General features: G+C 38.7%; 1 protein-coding gene and 1 long non-coding RNA gene across 2 annotated transcripts; one reads left to right on the plus strand and one right to left on the minus strand.

Annotated features, from left to right (window-relative positions):
• Nucleotides 1-866: 866 nt before the first annotated feature.
• Nucleotides 867-18,688, minus strand: LOC122651750. Its single transcript, XR_006331503.1, has 3 exons — nucleotides 18,610-18,688; nucleotides 15,488-15,492; nucleotides 867-877 (listed from the first exon to the last, which is right to left on the minus strand). It is a non-coding gene; the product is annotated as an uncharacterized LOC122651750 (long non-coding RNA).
• LOC122651749 (actin-depolymerizing factor 1-like) lies at nucleotides 9,095-11,168 on the plus strand. Its single transcript, XM_043845274.1, has 3 exons — nucleotides 9,095-9,265; nucleotides 10,206-10,471; nucleotides 10,593-11,168. Exons 1-3 carry the CDS (start codon nucleotides 9,110-9,112, stop codon nucleotides 10,741-10,743), a joined length of 573 nt encoding a protein of 190 aa, XP_043701209.1. The 5' UTR covers nucleotides 9,095-9,109; the 3' UTR covers nucleotides 10,744-11,168.
• Nucleotides 18,689-21,154: the final 2,466 nt, after the last annotated feature.

The raw sequence follows: 21,154 nt of genomic DNA on the forward strand, positions 1-21,154 counted from the left end.
GGTCATTTTACATGGTCCTGTGTTTGGGCATAGGAACCGCGTGTCACACACAGCTGTGTAACGTTCCTCGTTCCTTTTCCCTTAAGCATATATATTCTACCACGAAAGAATGCCTTTTAAGATCTATTTACTACTAAAAGACCATCGTTTCTTATATTGATAAATACTCTAGTAATAATCAAACCACAATTTGAGTATTTCAATGGCTATTTTAGGAAACGACACCCATTAATTATGCATAAATTTGAATTCACCATCCATACATTGTCTCATATATTGATCTTCAGTAAGTCGAATGACAGTTTTCTATAGTAGCATCTTATATCAAATACAACACGACATGCATATGTATATAGGCCTACGTGTCAATTAATTTTCCATGTCATATGTTGGGAACATGAAAGCCTACATATTATGTATATCCTACCTAAAAGATTGAATGCACAACACTTCAAAATGATGAGATGATTTCGAAGCAAATATTATTGACCTTTTCAGAGTTGCTAACTTGATGGACTTGATGATTTCGAAGCAAAATTTATTGGTCTTTTCAAATTTTATCTTCAGATAATCGCATCATTTATTCAAATGTTAGCTTACCAAATGATATTCACTTCCTTATGACATCAGTATATGGAGACCCTATCAAGTCCAATAGGCAAGAGGTACTGTCACACCCCGAAACCACCCCCTGGGAGGATTCGATGGCTGACCCGAATACCCGACATATTCGGAGACCACCAGGATCCAGATGCAGTAAGTACACGTCACAAGCACAACACGATTTCAAGATAACACGTGTTACATTGATCAAAGTGCAGGGAAAGTAAAGTGCTAAAAGTTTTATACATATTATTTACAATGAAAGTTCCAACAGCTCGATATTCCCAAGTTCACGACCATCGAGCCAACACACAACTATTCTAAAATATAAACAGTGGAAATTCATCCACCAAAAAGGATAGTTAGAAGATCCTAAAAGTAAGAGTTCTCAGCCTATTGCATCATTTAAGAAAGGACACAATAATCACACGCACAGCCGGGACTCCAAATCAGCATAGTCATCTCTTCCCTCATCTCTCGGCTCAAAGAATTCTTCCCCAACACAGTCACCTCCACCTGCATGATCATCTAAACAAAATGATATCCACGGGGATGAGCTCTACTGAGCCCATCAAGTAAAGGATAGACCACACAAGCATTCACAAGCAAAATCCTATGTGCATGAGATTCAATTTTAATCCTAATTCCACCTAACAAACAAATGCCTAAGTCTCTAAGCTTGTGCTACAGCAACACCTTAGGTAGCATCCCCTTCCGTTGGCGATGTCAAACCCGAGTTGCGCTGGGAGCCTGCCGGTCCCGGTCCTTAATCGGACATCACTGGTCCCAGTACCTCCATTGGTAATGGCTGGCTTCCCAGTCCTCAATCAGAAATCGCCAGTTCCAGTACCTCCGTTGGTAACAGCTGGTTTACTCAGCAAACCCCCGAGATTTAGTCCTCTACCACAGTTCCGGTCCTCGATCGAAAATCACCGTTCCCAGTACCTCCGTTGGTAACGCTGGTTTCCCGGTCCTCAATCGGACATCGCCGGTTCCAGTACCTCCATTGGTAACTCTGGTTTCCCGGTCCTCAATCAGACATCGCCGGTTCCAGTACCTCCGTTGGTAACGGCTGGTTTCCCTAGGGAGGACTATCCAACACGTAGACCCCTATTGGTAAGGGTTGTAGCACCAGAGAGTGACATTCCTAGCCATATGCAATCTAATGGCATAGTACGAGGTGTACAGTGCTCCCGCATTCCATACTACGGCACACCATACCTCTCGTTTCCAAGCCGACTACGGCATCTATTCTAACATGGCAGAGATTTACATTTCAACACATTCCACCATCACATCCATATCCATTCACAATTCCATAATTCATAAGTTATAAACAAAAATAAATCAATAGAACAGTTTCAAACGATACATAAGAACAATTTCTCATTCATATGCATGACACATAACAAAATAACTAAATGAAATAAACACTCCCAAAAAGAAATCAATTGTCTATCCCCACTCACCTTGTTATGCTCGCGATGGTGATGTTGGATTTTGTTCGATGTCGGTGGTCGGTGCGACTTGACGAGTGAATGGTAAGGTCCTACGAATGTTTAACCATATCCGGTGTTAAAAAATGTCAAAAACCCGTGTAGAGTCCTAGGGTTATCCCGTGGTAAAGTTAGGGAAGGTCTAGGATGTGTTTACAAGTGAAACGGCATCTCAGGTTGATGAGGCAGTCAACCAGGACACTAACCTGAGATGGTGGTGTTCTAAAAATTGATATAGTTATTCTCTGGTTGATGAGCCAGTTAACTGGGACACCAACCTGAAATGGCAATGTTCTAAAAATTAAAGTTGCATTCTCTGGTTGATGACCCAGTCGATTAGGACATCGACCAGAGATGTACAACAGCCTCAAAAAATGCAGAAAACATAATTTCTGATGGGGTGTAGGGCCGAATCCACATTCACTTGACCAAGGATGTTGTTTGTGTGATCTTTACTATAAATGGGATCATCTAAAGCCAAGGTCAGACTTACCTTGAAATTGAAATCAAGAGATAGGTTTACTCAATTCCCCCTCAAGAAAGAAATTAAAAGAATCCATAGGTTTAGCAGAAGATTAGGCAAGATTGGGGGTTTAGGAGAAATAATTTGATGAGAAAGGAAGATGGGTTTCATAGAATCTAACATAATTAGGTTGAAGAGAAGATGAGGGGGTGAAGATATTACCTTAGATTAGCAACCCCGCTTAAGGGGAACAATTTGATGAGGAAGGAAGATGTGTTTCATAGAATCTAATATAATTAGGTTGAAGAGAAGATGAGGGGGTGAAGATATTACCTTAGGTTAGCAACCCCTTCTTCTCCTTCTCTCGTTTTATTTTCTTTTTTTTCTTTTTTTCTTCTTTTTCTTCTTTTTCTTCTTTTTCTGTTCTCTTTGTTGTTGTTTCTTTTTTCAAACATATTGAATAGTACGGCGAGTGGTTTAGTATGGGTATAGAATGTTACTTTCTTTATTCAATGTGAACATGTGTCAGTTTGGTGAGTAGATTAGTGTTAGAGTAGAGTTTTACTTTCTTTATAAAGTGTAAACATATGTCAGTTTGGTGAGTGAATTAGATAGGACTTAGTTTTCCTTTTAGTTTCTTTATTAGTATAGGTCGGTTTAGTGGAATGTAGCTAGAGTTTAGTTTTTAATTGATTAGAATAGTGTAGAGTGTAGTATATATAGGTTTGATTTTTATATTAGGCTACATATAAAGCGGTTGGTGAGTCTTTATAGGTGTCGTATGAGATGATTTATGAGTTTGATTAAATGTCAATGATTTAATAACTTAACATTTTGTATAACTAATTAATTTAATATCCGAATTCAGTACAAATTTCTAAATTTTTGTCTTTTCTTTGTGGGATTTTGTCTGTTTATAGATTTAGCCGATCCTTACGTAGACATTTGGATTTTGTGGGCCCCATGGGTCCTAGAATGTTGAGGAAAATATTCCAATCCAGTATTCGGGGTGCGGCGGCAAGATCCCGGACCCAAAACACTGGGCTCCGTACCTCTAGGAGCAAAATCCGCGATGGTACGATTCTCTGGTTGATGCAGCAATCAACTAGTACATCAACCTGAGAATCCAGTTTTTGTTTTCTTCGTGTCAGAACATCCAAAAGTCAAAACGTTCCGCAAGCGGACCCACACGGATATATTTATAATACCAAAAACACCTAATACGAGGTTAGGGTTCCTTATCATGAGTTGTACATCTGCGCGTGGATTTCACAACTGCACGGGGGAGGTATCTGTCATTTTGCCGACAAGCGGCGGGTTACCACCGAGATTCCTTCTTCATCTTCTACCCGTTCAAATATCAAATCAATACTCCGTAACGCACACGATGCCACGACTTCGGGTTTTGAATCTATATTCGGATTCGGGTTAGGGTTCGGGTCAATTTTGTTTTTTCCCAGGCCGTAACAGGTGCAGTATCGGCTAATGCTTCTTGGACCAATTTCGTAACATGGTGAATGTGTGCGCTCTCATGAATCTTGATACTCATGGCCCTAAGTATACATGGAGCAAAAAACGTTTAGGTTCATCTAATATTCGTATCAAATTGGATTGAGCCTTGGCAAATTTTGTCTTTGTTTGACAGGCAGTCAATTCTAATCATAACCCTCTTGTTCTTGATTCTGAAGGAGCAAAATTTCATGGGCAGAAACCATTCCGCTTTGAATCAATGTGGTTCAAGCATCCAAATTGCAAGAGGACAGCCACCATTGCCTAGACATCCCCACCCCCTGTTACTAATTCATATGTTCTTTTCAGAAATGCAAAATTGCAAACCTATATTTCATAAATGGAATAGGGAGGTGTTTGGCCAAGCTCAGTCTAAGATTAAGAAGCTTCAACAAGATTTTGCAATTCTACAAGGTCTTCCAATTTCAGTTGACACGCAAGCTCAGGAGAATGAAATTTCAGCTGAACTAAATGAGGAATGAGATAGAGAGGAGGAAATGTGGCATCAGAAATCCAAAGATTATTGGTTGCATGAAGGAGATCGCAATACAAAATGTTTCCATCTCTCAACAATGCAAAGAAGAAAATAGAATCGAATCCTCCGTCTCAAGCTCTCATCTGGTGTTTGGACACAATTAGAGACTAAAGTGTATATGGAAGTGCTTGATTTTTACTCCCATATATATGCTTCTGGAGGTGTGGACTCTAATGCTTTATCTTTGAAGTTGGGTACTACCACTCCTTCTATCTCAACAAAGATGAATGAATCTTTGTGTGCCCTTCCATCGCTTGATGAAATGAAGAAAGCTTTATATGCTATGGCTCCACTTGAAGCTCCAGGACCTAATTGTTTACCTCCAGCCCTTTTTCAAAAGTTTTGGGATATCACTCATGCCGATTTGTTTTCTTTTGTTACTGATTTTTTCTGTACAGGAGAACTTCCTATTGCTTGTAATGAGCCTTTGATCTCTCTTCTTCCCAAGTCATCTAATGCATAAACTATTGATCAGTATAGGCCGATTAGTCTCTGTGCTGTGGCGGTGAAAGTAATTACAAAAATTATGACCACTCGATTGAAAGAAGCTCTTCATCTGATGATCTCTCCATCACAGTCTGCATTCATTCCTGGGCGTTCAATTTCTATATTAATCAAAAGAAGAAGGGCAAGCCGAGATTTTTGGCGCTTAGTATGAAGAAGGCTTACGATTAGGTGGAGTAGGATTTTCTGGAGCGTCTACAGATTCAATTCGATTTCTCACCACAGTGGGTGAAAATGATCATGTCATGCCTTCGTGTGGTCACCTACAAGATTCTAGTAAAAGGTGCGGTTCAAGGTAGCGTTATTCCTTCTTGAGGCATACGTCAAGGAGATCCTCCGTCGCCAACTCTCTTTATCTTGTGTTCACAAGCTTTCAGTAGTATCATCTCTCAAGCAACGACTGATGGACTCATCAAGGGTGTTTGGGTTTGCAACCATACATCTCCTATTTCTCAACTCTTATTTGCAGATGATTGCCTGCTATTTTTTGAAGTCAAGCTAGCAGAAGTATGTCATTTGAAACATTGTTGAGACTTCTATTGCAAGACTAATGGTCAATGTGTGAATTTGCGAAAGTCTTCCTTATCTTTTGATCCAAACACTCCAATGCAATTTCATTGGTGGTTCTCTTGAATCTTAAAGGTAAATTATGGTCAAGGCCTTACAAAATATCTTGGCTTACCTATCGAGTTTGGACTCTCTAAAACTCAAATATTCAATGAGAATCTCGGATAAGACTGAGAATCGGTTTAATAGTTGGAAAAGGAATCTTCTATCCTTTGTGGGTGGTATCTTGGCTATAGAGATGGAAGTACATTAATGCCTATGGGTAGGTAAGGTTGAGTAATGGCTTTACCCCTTAACCATCCTAGTCCGAATATAGGACACAGATAATAATCTCTATTACTCTTTTTTTTTTTGGTAGAAATAATCCCTATTACTCTATGAGTAAATGGGTAAGACATGTAAGCATTAAACATGCTTGGTTTACCTTAATACCTAATAAATTACAAAGATTCATCCTATCTAACTTGTTAAATAACAAAATATTGATATAAAAACATAATCCCCTATATGACAATTACTTGTAAAATAAATAATAAACAACAAAATAATATAGATACTTTCTTAGACCCTTTATTCTACGATGACTATCCCTTTTGAAAAAGTACAAATTTTAAGATGAATAATTAATGTCATTAAAAACATATTTATTTTCCTAATTTCTCTTACACTCTTTTAATAAATGGTCTTTACCTAATATGAAAGATATACAAAGAATTTAGGATAAACCAAAATGGGAAGGAGGACTATCCTTGGGAGATGGAGGGAAAAAGTATCTAAATGGTGTTTTCTTATTGATAGTTTGACACTCCCTAAGGTGTTAAAATAATTTGTAACTTTATTTTTTTCTCCTTCTTAATTTAACATGTTTTTCTTTTTTGCAAAGGTAAAACTTGTCATATCACATTTGCAATGTGTGAGACAATGACAACTCTTGAAAATTAAAAAGTCATTCTCAAATAATTTTTAAAACCTTCTTTTACACCCGAGTTAAAAAAAAAACTTTTGGGACTAAGAAGTGCAATCAAAAGAGGCGCAAGTTTCCTTCCACTGCCGGTGCAGAAAAAGTATAGCTATCAATGGTTGTAAACGTTTGCCCCCTATTTATGAATGGTCAATTATACCCCTATGTTGTTTCCCTTTACGCTGTGGATACTATTCGAATCCATCAGTCAAGGTTAGTGAAAAATAAGTTGTAACCTTATTTTTTGTCATTTTATGATAACATATATATATATATATATATATATATATATACATATTTGTTTTTTCCAATTAGGGTAAATTCTATCATTTCACATGCAACAATGACAACTCATAATGATAAGTCACTTTCAACTAATTTGAAGAACCTTTCTACCTTAAATAATTTTTGGGGATACGACAAGAGGCAATCAAAAGTATGTTACAATTTCTAGATTTAGAACTTTGGTGAGATAGGATATAGTGCAAGTATGGATTCTAAAAGCATATCAACTCACATGGGCTCACCCAAATGCCTTTTGAAATTAGCAAGACCTATGCATGTCTCATGATGAGGATCGAGGCCATGTTGAACTATTTCTTGAATTGAGTGTGTTTGGATTTGGTTTAACTCTGCCTCATCTATATCATTGCCATCCCAAAATGGCTAACCATGCTAAAATATTTTACCTCAATAAGACCAGTGTCATCCTTCTAAACGGTGTAGAGGAAGAAACCTTCGTAGGGAGATTAATTTCCCATGTATTTTCTGTTTACTCTCTTCTTGTTAAAAGTTTATCTTTTTGGTAAATCTCACTTTTAAGTAAGAATTTGATATTGCATTAATAACCTAAATAATTTTCACTAGTCTCCCAAAATTATCATCATATGTTTACTATAAATACATTAAACTCTCCTTTCTTCTCTTCCTCTTTTAATGAATCTTTCTCCCCCCCTCTTTTAATTCATTAAACAAGCTAAAGGTTGTAAAAGCAACACAAGAAATATTAGACATTTAATAATATAACAGACAAATTGAACGTTCAAAAGAAAAATTCTAAAATGGGAATTTTTATGGGAAGGAGGGAATATTTACCTTTCTTTCCCAAAACTTTCCATTTTTTTTTTGTAACTTAAAAACAAGAAAAAGAAAAAAAGAGGAAACCAAATCGTCCACTAAAGGGTTCTAATGAGGAGAGAGAATGTGGGGTCTATAGCACCCTCGAATTCGGATGAGATATGGGTGCTAACCCTCGCAGGCTGCCGTGTGATAACGGTCGGTATTCCATTTTAAATATGCAAATCATACTTACGCAACAGAAATTAATCATTCATATATCATAGTGCATCTCATGATCATATTACAACAGAAGCTACCTCATACATTCCATGTTGCAGCAGAAACTATGCTAAGGCAAGATCACTATACAATACAAAAAATACATCACTAAACCGTTCGTTCACGTCTTAAGAATATTATGGTTTTTACAGCAAAAACTACTATCAATATTTACATCCATATCATCTTCAAAATACTTCACCCCAAAAAGTAACTATAACACCTCGAAAATCGATGACTAACTACTCGAAAAGTATCATGTACTTCCCCCTGGCCATCTTAACGCACTCCACATGAGCCTATTTTGTAACTGTAACATATTGAGAGGTGAGATCAACTAGCCTATGAGAAGAATACAGTCATATCATGATGCAAGAATATGGATGATAGAATCTGAATATAGAAAATGATACACATGTGATTGGGTATTGGTTTGCTTCATACTCAATTGACTATTAGACTATTCTTTTGGTTAAAAAACTTAGTTCAATTTTAAACTTGTAAATATTTTTGTTCAATAGATAATTAGTTGTTTTTTTTATTTTTATAAATCAACAATTAATAGATACTAAACAAAAATTGCAAAATGTAAACAATAACTAGGGCCGGGCCGGAAGTAGCTTTAGGCTTCAACCCTGGCCCAACCTGACCTTAACCCAGGGCCTGAAAATTAAACCCTAACCCGCTCTCAAGGTTGGAAAAAGCTAGCCCCAACCAGTTCGGGCTGAGGGCGCGCTCGGGCTGACATGGCCAAACTTACACCCCTATTAGCGATCATGCCATGGATTATTAATTCTAAGAGGATCAGCCGAATTACTCTTCAGTCCTCCCCTTCATTGCTTTTTGTATTATTAGTTTATAATCCACAGTTATGGCACCTTCAGTAAATTCTACACTATTCCGTAGATATTTATGTAATTCGCCAACTATCTAAAAGAAATCCTCGAAGCCGATTCGAAGAAGCGATCGCGGATTTGTGGTTTGAAAAGAAAAACAAAAACAAAAGGGATTATGGTGAGGCCACATAGTGTATATACATGAGGTTTTCCAGCTTATACATGACGTGGCAAACTATGACTGGTCCAACTTTACTTTCTCAGCGGTCATGTATGACTATCATCATGCTGTATTAGATGAAACCACCGAAAAAGAAGTGCTCCATCTCATTGCAGAGCCTTTGTTATCGGGGGAGTCTTCTCTCTATCATCTCCCGTCTCCTCGCCCTAGATTTCCTCAAGCTCTTCTCTTCTCGTCTACCTAATCAGCCTAAGTTCTTCTTCTCCAAAATGGTGAGTTCTCCAGCCCTTTACTCTCTTCTGTTTTCTCTAGAATTCGCTTATCCATCCTTCCCGTAATGCTAGGGCTTCGTTTTTTGCTATCCATACTTGATTTTTATTTTTTATTGAATTTGTACTGCAATTTCTAGTTTGATCTGTGATTAGTTTGACTTTGGAGGCTGATTTTGCTGAAATCGGCCGCAATTTTGGTCTACTTTAGTTGTACTTGACTGTCTTTGTTTGCCTGGTTTAGCTCAGAATATCGATCTTCCTTGATTTAGCTTTGGATGCCTGAATCTCGTTTGGACTTATTTGATTCTCTTATTTTCATGTCTGGATTCGTTTCATGGTTGGAAAATTTATCGGCGAATGGAAGTTATAGATGCCCTGGTGTAAGACATGGACTATGTAGCGTTGATGTTATGGATCGAGATGGAACTTTTTTTATTTTGGTTGCAATACATATTAGCTGGTGTTGCTCATGGGAATAGATTTTTCTGTGCGCTTGATTCACTGAGATGCCTTTTATTTAGGGCTTGTTGAATGATCTGTTGACTAGTTTTGCATATTTTAGTTTGTTTCCACATCGATCTGGTTACTGTAAGTGAGGAGCTACTAAATAATGGTAATTGAATTAGGTTTTGGTTTACAAATTTTCATGAATCTGTGCTCTCATTTATATATCAAATATTTCCCTGGTAGTTTACCGGATCGTGAAGTTTTTTTTTGCAATTGCTTGCTTTGTTCTTGTTTTGTGGTCTTATTAACGTTCTTGCTACTAAATATGGTAATTTGATTAGGTTTTGGTTTACAAATTTGCATGAATCTGTGCTCTCTGCTCTCATTTATATATCAAATCTTTCCCTTGGTAGTCTACCGGATGGTCAAGCTTCTTGCAATTGCTTACTTTGTTCTTGTTTTGTGGTCCTATTAACGTCCTCGCAACTCATAGGCCAACGCGGCATCAGGGATCGCTGTACATGATGAATGTAAGCTAAAGTTTTTGGAATTGAAGGCCAAAAGAACTTATCGCTTCATAGTGTTCAAGATAGAGGAGAAGCAAAAGCAGGTTGTGGTGGAAAAAGTCGGGGAGCCCGCCGAAAGTTATGAGGATTTCACTGCAAGCCTTCCTGCTGATGAGTGCCGATATGCAGTCTATGATTTTGACTTTGTAACAGCAGAGAACTGCCAGAAGAGCAGGATTTTCTTCATTGCCTGGTAACTCTTACTTTTGCAAACGTTCAGTTCACATTCTGTGTCTTGTACTCGTTAACCATCACTATTCTTCTCTCTTTTTTTTTTTTTTTCTATGTTTTTTCCTTTTCCTTTGCTTTTTTAGGTCTCCTGATACATCTAGGGTGAGAAGTAAAATGATTTATGCAAGTTCCAAGGACAGATTCAAGAGAGAGCTAGACGGTATTCAGGTGGAATTGCAGGCAACTGATCCTACTGAGATGGGTCTTGATGTTATCAAAAACCGCGTCAGCTAAGTATGCATAGTAGACCTTGACATGGAGATTTTCTCCATACAGTCTGCTTTGCTCAGTTGAAATGTTTATAGTTTGTGAGGCGGTGAATTTGGCTAGATGTGATATCTACTTGTTCTTCGAGATTTACCGTTCAGTTCATGTTTTTAAGAACAACATAAATGATTTCGAGTATATCTTGTGATCTGTTATTGTGGAACCTATAGAACAAGTGTCACCTTGTAGTCCGATGTCTACAAGCTAATGCTATGTAACAGTTTGTTGGGGTAGACAACACATTTTGTTTTCACAACTTTGGGATGGATGCTTGACCCTTGTTATCTTTGTTGGGATTGTAGAAAAGGCAAGCCTACCATGCCTTTCTGAACACTGTTTTGGTTGCCTCTATTACATAGATAATCATATATTTATTCTTATAATCATTTCACATAGTTCAATTTTTATAAATTTTTACTGGACAAAAATTCTCCCCTGTGCTTTGCAGTTGCTTGGAAAACACACATTCAGATACATACAATGATAAATCCCTGAGTGTTGCCATTTTTTTTCTTCTAATTGCAAGCTACTATGGGGGATTAGGAGCGTGTGGAAGTTGAATGTGTAATTTTGCTGATGTGAATGGACACTGACATTCTACTTTCGTGCTTAATGGTTCTAATTTATGTCAAAATCAGAATTCTGGGTTGAAAAAGGTCTGAGAAGTCATCCAAATTTTGACTGCACTTCATCATCATAGTTAAAACTTCGTCCTTGCTTCCAGCTGGTGCCTTTTAACTCTTTGTTTCTTGAAATTGGCTGGGAGTGGTTTTGTTTGCCAACCCCTTCATCCTCGTCGTGATTTTTTTGATTCCTGAATTGTTTACCTTTCCACTTTGTAGGTATTTTCTTGCTTAATTATTGTTTTTTCACCTTCATGGAGTTGTGGGATTTATATGTTCTGAGGTTTATTTTTGTCCACTTTGATGGGTAGTCTGATTAGCCAGTTGTTTTATTGAAAAAGTATTGTCCTTGGCCCTTGCATCATTTTTTTTATGTTCGGTTTGGTTCTTAGAGGATGCTGCAAAACTTCAGTTGTGTCTGTGATTTTGCCGTTCAGATAAATTTCAGTTATTATGGCCATTGGAGCAATGGTTGTTATTGCCATCATGATTATTTTCAAGATTTGGCCTTCTCTATCCCTTTAAGGCTTTCCTTCTGTTCTTTATATCATATCTTCCCCCCACTAGTGTGTATTGAGCATGACTGTTGAATCTTTTTGCTGACAATGTGGAAAGCCTTTGGGGTGCTCATATTATTTGAATCTCTACTGGTTTTCTGTTGGGTTCTCTCTATTTTAGAGGGTTGAAACTTGAAGAATGGGAAGGGGGGAAGAGGGGGGTTGGTATGGCCTCACACTTATCTTATGGGAATGTGTGTGGTAGCAGCTTTGATGGTTTCCGTTGTCTGGTGACCATATTGCCCTGGATAAGAATAGTTGAATAGTTATCTTGGGAAGTTTAGATTCTTTATTGTGCATTTGACTTGGTTCCAAAGTTTGCTTGGTGAGTGGAGGTGCTCTTCAAGACGCTCGAGTTAGTTGAAATTTGCTTGGGTATCTCGTGTTGTTTTGGAGGGAGAAGCATTTCTGTGTGTTGAGATGGTGGAAGTAGCTTGGATCATTTCTGTTCTGTGGTCGCCATTTGCCCTTGAGAAGAATAGTTGAATAGTTATCTTGAGAAGTTGGGATTCTTTATTGTACACTTGACTTGGTTCCAAAGGGTTTGCCTGGTGACTTCAGGTGTTTCTTCAAGAAGCTCGAATAAATTGAAATTTGGTATCACGTGTTGTTTTGGAGGGTGAATCATTTCTATGTGTTGAAATGGTGAAAGATTTGACAATTGAGAACTGGAGATTTCATAAATGTTATTTCTGGGATGCTGTTGGTAGGAAGATGAGTAGTTTCTGCTCCTATATTTATTGGATCAATGCAACCAATGTACCTTTTGATTCCATCCCCCAAAGGAATAAAGTGTGTGTGGGTTGGGGGGGGGGGTTGTTGGAATTGGACGATGGGTTAATGTCTACTTAGTTTAGAAACAAGCTTGTGGCATCTGCCAGTTGGGTAGATGGATTTCTTTTGACAGTCTTTAATTGATTGGAAGATAAAATATTCAAATTAAGAAATGGTAATGATGTTGAAGTGGTGTGTATAGGCTTGGAGAATACTTCATCATGCAAGGAACTTTTGGTGTCCAGGATTATTGAGATGACCATTTATTTTGCAATGTGGGTAGTTGGAATTTGATGGTTTTGATCTTGGTTTATGCCTGTACATTCTATGTTAAGGAACTTCAGGTATCATCTGTGTAGAGTTTGTCTTTATTCTGTTGATTTAGTGTTTGAAATTGTGAGGACTAATGGTGATGCTAGGGTATGTAATGGATATGGTCTGCTGGTGGAGAGGGAGTACAGGTGTGGTTGTGCATTTTGAGACTTTGAGACATTGAAAATTCAATCATGTGAAATCGCTTGAGATTAGATGTGCAACTTAAAACCCCAGCCACAGGGGACAGTCATGTTTATAGGGCACTGTCTGGATGAAGGTTGGATGTGTCAAATAGACATGTAGACTCATAACTTATTCACTGAGCTGATGATCAGTAGTATTGTACATTCAATCAGCTCTCCAGGTCATTGTGGGACTGCCATCTGGGGCTTCTAAGCTAGGCAGGGCTGATGGAGTCTATCTAGTGTTTTGTGTTGGAGAAAAACATAGTTCATGTTTCTTTTATTTCTTTTCTGCGTAATTTTTAAATGATTGAATGATTTGTTAATATTGCCAGATAATTGGTGAACATGATAATTGCATGCCACCAGCTTCCCATCGCGCCTATTATACATTTTGAGAGCACAATGAGCTGTTGCAGTCTACAATGAGGTTTTATCTTCTAACTCATGCAACTGATGGTGTCCTCCCAGTCTGAAACACAATAGCTGATTACCACCTGTAATTTGGTCAATCCTTTGTGCCTTGTTGTGTGACCGGATTGGTGCTTGGTGCTTGTCTGTTCTTATCATTTATTCCTTGGTACTATTGAGCTTTTAAAACTTTCGAGGTGTAAATAATTAGATGGAACTTTGACCTCTTCTGGGGTGATGGGATTGGGTAGATTTTGTTCTGGTCCATTTTTTCTCTTTTTCATTTTATTTGTGGTCTTTAGTGTCATTGATGTGGAAGGTGATGTTGGTGGACATAGAAATGTGCACTTTAGCACTTGTTGGAGCACACTTACAAGAAGTTACCTGTTTGGATTGGAGGCTCAGTTTCGTGTTCCTGAAGCAAGCTTTGTTAGGGGAAGGTTTCAGGTCTTTATCCTTAGATGTATGCAGTGAGAAATGGACAGTGGTGTGATTGATGGAGCAAATTGGTTGTTAGAACTGTTGGTCATAGTTAACCTAGATAGTTGGTAATATGAAATTAGTGCCAAGGACTAATTAAGGCCCTTTCTGTTCGACTCATTTGTAAGAGTAAAAATGAGTCTGGGAAACCAATGGGACTTGGTTCAGTCTCGTCGAATTAGTTGCTCTTCTGTCTATTTGATTTCTTGGAGCTGTATACCATCCCAACCCCCCCCCCCCCACCCCCCAAAAACAAATGCATAAAAGAAAAGGAAAAAGAAAAAACTCTTCCCCTGTGGTTGGACTATAGCAGTGACCATAAATTTGAATGTCTTGGTGAAGTGTGTCAATTGGTCACTTCCTAACACATTATTTTCCTTTTTATGATCTTAATTTTGATGGGAAGGAATTGTCCACTTAATATAAATTTTCTCTGATGTGTGAGGCTGCTCTGAATTTGAATGGTTATCTGCTCTGCGTTGGCAATACAAGCTGGGCCTTACTCTAGAGCCACTCAAGAACTGTGTTTGTGGCAATTGGGGCACATGGGAAGCAATACATGGTTTGTGTGTGAAAAATCTGCAGTGACATGTCTCATGAACTTTGTATCAGGTTTCGAATCTGTCGGAACTTGCAAAACATCCTAGTACAGTAAAGTAAACTGGTGTTTTAGCCCCGACGGAATGGTCCGCGTCGCTAGTGGTGTGGTAAGCATTTGATGGAATTATGGCCATTTGAAGTGGTTTGTTAGACCAGTTTTCAATTTTAGTGACCGCTATCTTTATCATTTGTGCTTTCTGTATCTATATTTGTAGAGTTCAAAGAGGTTCAGAACTTGATAAAATCTGAATGACGGTAAGGGAATGTGATAGTGAAACGGCCGTTAAATGGGAATCATATAATTGGGTGAATTTTTTAAAATTGGATCATGATTGAATGGTGTTTAGCTGGAACTATAATTGTCGTGGCATTCACGCGATCCTTTGCTAACAGAATCCATTTGGAGAACGCATTCCAATAAATGATGCCTAGGCATTGACTCGTGATAGCTATGGTTGGAATGGATCATTATCGTCTCAGGTCTTCTGCCTGATATAATTGTCCCGTTTTTCTCATAGGGTGGAAATGATGACCGAACCCCCTTTTCGAATATTGCCTGGGTGTTGGTAAGTGATCATTTTTGCCCCCTATAAGAGGAACAGGACAACCGGACGGGACATGGAACCTGATAGGAAAAAAATTTGGCCGGAACCGCCATCTTCTAATTTTTATATATGGTAAAAGCAGAATCAAAGCGTAGGTATTCCAATGCCATCTCGATTTTAGAGAACCATTGTGTTTGTTTGGTTTTAAGGATGTCTAATAAGACAAAACCTAAGAGGGGACAAGGCGTGATAGCCAAGTTTTTCGTATGAATGGTTCAATTTACCAAACGACTATGATTCGAGTAGAGAAAGGAAAAAGTAGTAGATGAGAGGGGAAAGAGATGAAGGAAATGAGGATGTAGTGGGCACCTGAGGTTGCATCAAAGATCTCTGGGGTTTACTGGTGAGGCCATATGATGAATCTGCATCCTGCTAATTTCCTTTCCTTCCCAGCAATCTGCAGGCGAGAACTGAAGCTGATTAACCACAGCTATGTTTGTTATGTATTCTCGGAATTGGGTTTTACAATGTGTAGATCTGGAATCTATTCAGAAAATGCATACCAAACATGACCTGGCATGCTGGATCTGTTAGATGTCAAATCTACAAGATTTGTGAGGGCTTTGAATATGTTTTTAGGTGCAGAACGAAGAACAATTGTTGGGTGTTGCTTGAGGTTGAAGGGGATTTCTCTGTCCCTTTTCTTTGGGTTTCAATTTTCCACTACCGGGTGAGAAAGGTTAAGCTTGGGGTAAGGTCAGAAGCTGGGATTCTTCTCTGCCTCTCTCTGTTTCAAGTGGTTGGAGGTGGGAAAGAACATAGTATCTTGGCTGTTTTTAGGTTGCCGGAAAAGTATGAAGGCAATTGGGAACGGATGAGCGGAAGACAAAATTCTCTCTTGAAAGCATTGTAGCTTGCACATCTGATCCATGTGTTTGGGTGTGAAAGAGCACAGAATTGCGGTTCAGTGGGAAATTCACGGTAACTACAAAGGGAAGGCGGCTTTAATAGTTGTAGTTGGTAAGACCATGGATTTTTAGGGGCTTCCCAACCAGAAGCACGATAAAGCTTCTTCCTTATCACATAAGGTCCTACATGCACAACAGAGGGAGATATTTCGTCTGATCCAAGTGTCCAAAAAGCTAACTGCTCTTCCCCTCGTTCGATGCCTCCCGGTAGTACCCGAGTTGGGTCGAAAAGAAAATGAAGTTTTTCCTCATGGGTCTTCTGACAGCCATAACCACAAGTTCCCATGGGTAGCAAAATACTGAAGCGGCCCATGAAATTGCATCAACCAAAGAGCCTTCAATCAATAAGAATTTCATCTCGAATAGCGTTTTTTTCACTTTATTGAACGAAATCTCCGATCAATAATAGCTTTCGCACCAGTGATCAAATTCTTATTTTCAATTCTGCTCGACCTCAGCACCTTGCCTCTTGTTGACCTGTATTTTATTTACTTATTCTCAAGGTCCCCATCTCCATCTAACGCCACTTCAGGTGAATCTTACAAATGCTCGACGAAGCACGGGAAGATAGCATCGCATTGAGGAGAGGAGTGTGCTATTGGCCGCCATTGGGTTTTTACTAGGGAAACGTTTCTTTGAATCACCGCTGTAGCCCACAACCCCTCTCGGGAAGTTTTTGTGCTGGTCGTGGTGAGAACCCTTCTGAAACCATAGTTTGACCAGTCAAAAAAAAAAGGACAAAATCGAGAACAGACCCATGTTCCGTTCAATGTCTTGCTTGGTTCTTAGAGCTATGATCCATCTTTGATAACTTGGCTGACAACTACTACCACATTTTTTTTTAAAAGAAAATGGATTTGGTGTTAAAATTTCTTCGGAGTTGCAAAATGATAAATAGATTTGATGTTAGAATATGCAAATATATGTAGGAAAGTCACTTGGAATTATGAGATTTAATTGGGTTTTGAATTTTGACAACTAGTCAAATATTTTTTTGGTGAAATACAACTAGCCAATTTAATATGGAAAATTTTCCCCATGATATTATATTGCAATTTCCCTTTTACATAGATATTTTTTAAAATTATTTTCTGTTTCCTACTTTGAATATATTCCACATAGATGATATCTTTTTAGGACAACCATTGATGCAGTTTGCAAATTCCTCCCGCATTGGTAGATGTCATAACCTTATCACATGGCAAAACTAGATGCAATTAGGAGGATGGCTTTCCTAGGTGGGCAGTATAAAGAAACTTTTGCCAAAGAACAATATATATATTTTTTTAATAAACAAAGAACAAAATTTGTAATTGAATATTTTAACAGCAAATTACTTAGAACTCCCTTTACCCTTTCTGACAATTCAGTGATCCACCCCTGTCCTTCTAACAACTATTCAGACCTCCCTTACTTTTTAAATTAAGTTTCACTTAGCACCAGGCCGTTAAAGTTGTTAATAACCTGATGAGACCAAAATGCCCTAACTTACAAACACACATTACAATTTGTCCAGCCAATAAGTAATCAGTCTGGCGACTTCTTCACCTCCGGCGACTGTAACTTCACCTGCATTTTGATCTTCACTCCCGTCTACTACTTGTTGCGGCCGCCGTGATCCGACGAGGTGGCCCTTGCCTTCACCTCAACCGTGTTGGAACCTAGATGACGATTTCTTCTCTGGAGAAGAAGATGACGATCGGATTCTCTTCGGGTTGGGTCATCGTTCCCCTATCAACGGGAGTTCTGTGAATCTCAGCCATTTTTTTCAGCCACCAGGGAGAATTAGGGTCTTCGGATTCTGAGGAGAGATATGGGTTTAGGCTTTTGGAGGTCGTTGGTTCAGAATTTCTTTTCAAGATGGAGGCTTTCTCGTTGTCTTATGGCACTGATGAAGATGGTATTGGTGAAGGAACTGGTAAGGCGGTTTCGGACAAGGGAGAATAAGGGGATCTCTCTCTCTCTCTACAGGGGGCTTTCGTTTCTTCTCCTCCTCATAAGCTTCCAGATAATCCTGATTCCTGATTCACTCTGGTAAGTTCTTCAATCGCGTTCCTTTTTTTAGTTTCTTTTATTCCTTACAGACAGGTCTTCTCTTCGCTGCGAATTTATGGTTTTCATCTTAGTAAACCATTAAGATTAGAATTATGTGGTGATCTCTCTCTTTTTTTGGTTTTGTTTGGGACATGGAATGTTAGATCTCGAGACTTTTAATGGCAAAGAAAACTAGTTTTTGTAGCAATTTTGCATCTTGATGATAACAATTTTGGGTTCCTTTTGCACTTCTAAAACCCACTTTCAATTTGTGTTAGAAACTGAGAATACCTTGTCTTCCTTCGTTTTCTCGATATCTCGATCCTCAAGCTTGGCCAAATAACGAAAGGCAAAAGCATTTAGTTTCTTCGGTCTTCATCGAAAGACCTTTCAACATCAAGGCTTCATGTCTGATCTCGATGCCCAAGTCCCCACTGCTTTCGGTATGTCTAACAAAACTCTATTTTGTTCTAAATCGAAATCCACTTTGAAATGAATCTTTTTCATCTAAAATAAGCAAGAGTTTGTCTTCTGGTACTTAAGCTTTGTCCTCATCGTTTTATTAAGTTTCTTCGGACCTTTCATTGTGAGCAGATATATTCGCAGAGGCAAATGCAGAGGATTCAGGAGCTAGGGCGAAGGAATATGTGCATGAGCGCGTACAACAGAGGAATGGAAGGAAAAGCCTAACCACCGTGCAAGGTTTGAAGAAAGAATACAGCTATACCAAGATCTTGAAGGATCTGAAGAAAGAATTTTGCTGCAATAGCACCATTGTCCAGGACCCTAATCTGGGCCACGTATCTTTTACCTTCTTCATCCTAATCTACTTGGCTATTTCGTTCTCTTCGCCAGTTGGTTCAGTAATTTTGTTCTTTCTGGTGAGTTTCTTATCTGTAGCATATGGTTGGCTGATTCTGGGTTTTGGTTACACAATCTTGCATCCTTGATCGGTGGGGTTCTCAGTCGAAGAAGTTGAGAATGCTTCAGGCGGAGAGTATGAGGATGCCACAAGAGCCAATTGAACCCTAAACCTTGGGGTTTATCGCCGGCAAGTGGAGATTTAACCACTTCCTTTCTCAACGCGATTTGCAGGTGAGTGGAGTTTTTTTTTTTTAGATAAATCCTTTCTATTTGCAGGTTAGGGTTGAGTTGAGAGATTTTGGGAGGTAGAAGATGACGATGGGATTTGACTTACCTATTTATTAAGGGAAATTGTAGAGTGATAGAAATAGGTGGAAGAGTGGGGATTGCGATCTGCGTGGATGGGGTTGCAGAGGGGTGGGAGCAAGTGGAATTGCAGGAGGAAGAAGAAGAAGAAGATGAAGAAGAAAGGGAAAGAGTGTAAGGGCAATAGGGTAACTTCCTATAGGTAAAAAAGTTATAATTAGCAATTTTTTTTAGTTTTTCACATTTATCCGTTACCTATCGTTAAAAAATTAACGGACTGGGGCTAAGTGAGGTCCAATTTGAAAAGTAATGGAGGTCTGAGTAGTTGTCAGAAGGGCAGGGATGATTCACTGAATTGTCAGAAAGATCAGGAGAGGTCTAACTAATTTGCTCATATTTTAATGATTTTCTAGTCCCCCATCCCCCCCCCCCCCAAAAAAAAAAAAAAAAAAAAAAAAAAAAACACTAGCAAGGCCCAATCAAGAATGCTGGCAACATCTTTTTGTGTCATGCATGGAGAAGGATGAAATGGTATTTCCATCTCTAGATCAATAGGACATAATTTAGATTAATCATACGTCAAATTTCAGGGAGTTCAGTTCAATCAAATAGCTTCTCATTGACAAACACTTTCTTCTTTTTTTCTTTTTAGTGAAATTAAAGCAAACTAAAATTAATTAGCAAGAGACACAACAAAGTTTTCAACATCCTCAGACCCCTGATATCTCCAGTCTCCACCTCTCAACCCTTGCTTCCATATACGCCCCATATTGATGACATCCATGGAAATAGAATTTAGATTTGGGGTGATAAGTGGATCACATCCCTTTCAAATTTCAGGTTCAAAGTCCTAAACCTCCAAACACAGATTGTCGGTGGGTTTCAAACTTGATCGATTAGGAAAATCGGAAGTGGAATCTTGAGTTAATCAACTCGTTATTCAACCCAACTTAGAGAAATGCAATGCTTAGCATCCAAAACTCTCTCTCTCCTAAAGATGACAGTTATGGGTGGGCGCAACGAGAAATAGTAAGTTCTCAGTGAAAACAACTTATCATCTTCTTTGTGATGCCCGAGATGCTAAGGTAAGTGAATCTCCATCCTCCTCAAATGTTAGCAAATAGACTGCAACACCGTCCACTATATGGAAAGCGATTTGGAGCTGTTTTACATATCCCAAGATTCAATATTTTCTTTGGCATGCGTGTGTAGACGGTTTCGCCATTGCAGAAGGATGTGCCCATAGAAATTTCCCCATTGATCCCTTTCTGCTTGCGATGTGGAGATGTCACCGAGTCCATCAAACATGTTTTGCTGCAATTCTCTTTTGCCAAAGCTGTGTGGTTTGGCTGTCCATTATCCTTGAGGATCCCCCAAGACAGCTCCTCTTACCTTCCAAAGTGGCTAAATGAGTGCCATGAAGTAAAAAAGGTTGGGAGAAAAAAGATCGCAAAGAAGTGAATGGCCTTTGTAGTTTCATTGCTTAGACACTCTGGAAAGTCAGGAATGATATGGTCTTTGTTATAAAGGACTGGTTGCCTCAGGAAGTGATTCAAACAACGGTAAGAGCCCACTCTGAATTTCTTTAGATTCCTAGCCATTTTGATCATTACACTCCTGCGATAAATCCTCAGTCTGGCTCTCATGGAGAATGGAAACCTCCAAGTCTCCCATTCTACAAGCTCAATTGTGATGCATCTAAGAATACAGGTTGCTCAA

This window comes from Telopea speciosissima, chromosome 2 (assembly GCF_018873765.1).
Source record: "Telopea speciosissima isolate NSW1024214 ecotype Mountain lineage chromosome 2, Tspe_v1, whole genome shotgun sequence".
NCBI classification, from domain to species: domain Eukaryota; kingdom Viridiplantae; phylum Streptophyta; class Magnoliopsida; order Proteales; family Proteaceae; genus Telopea; species Telopea speciosissima.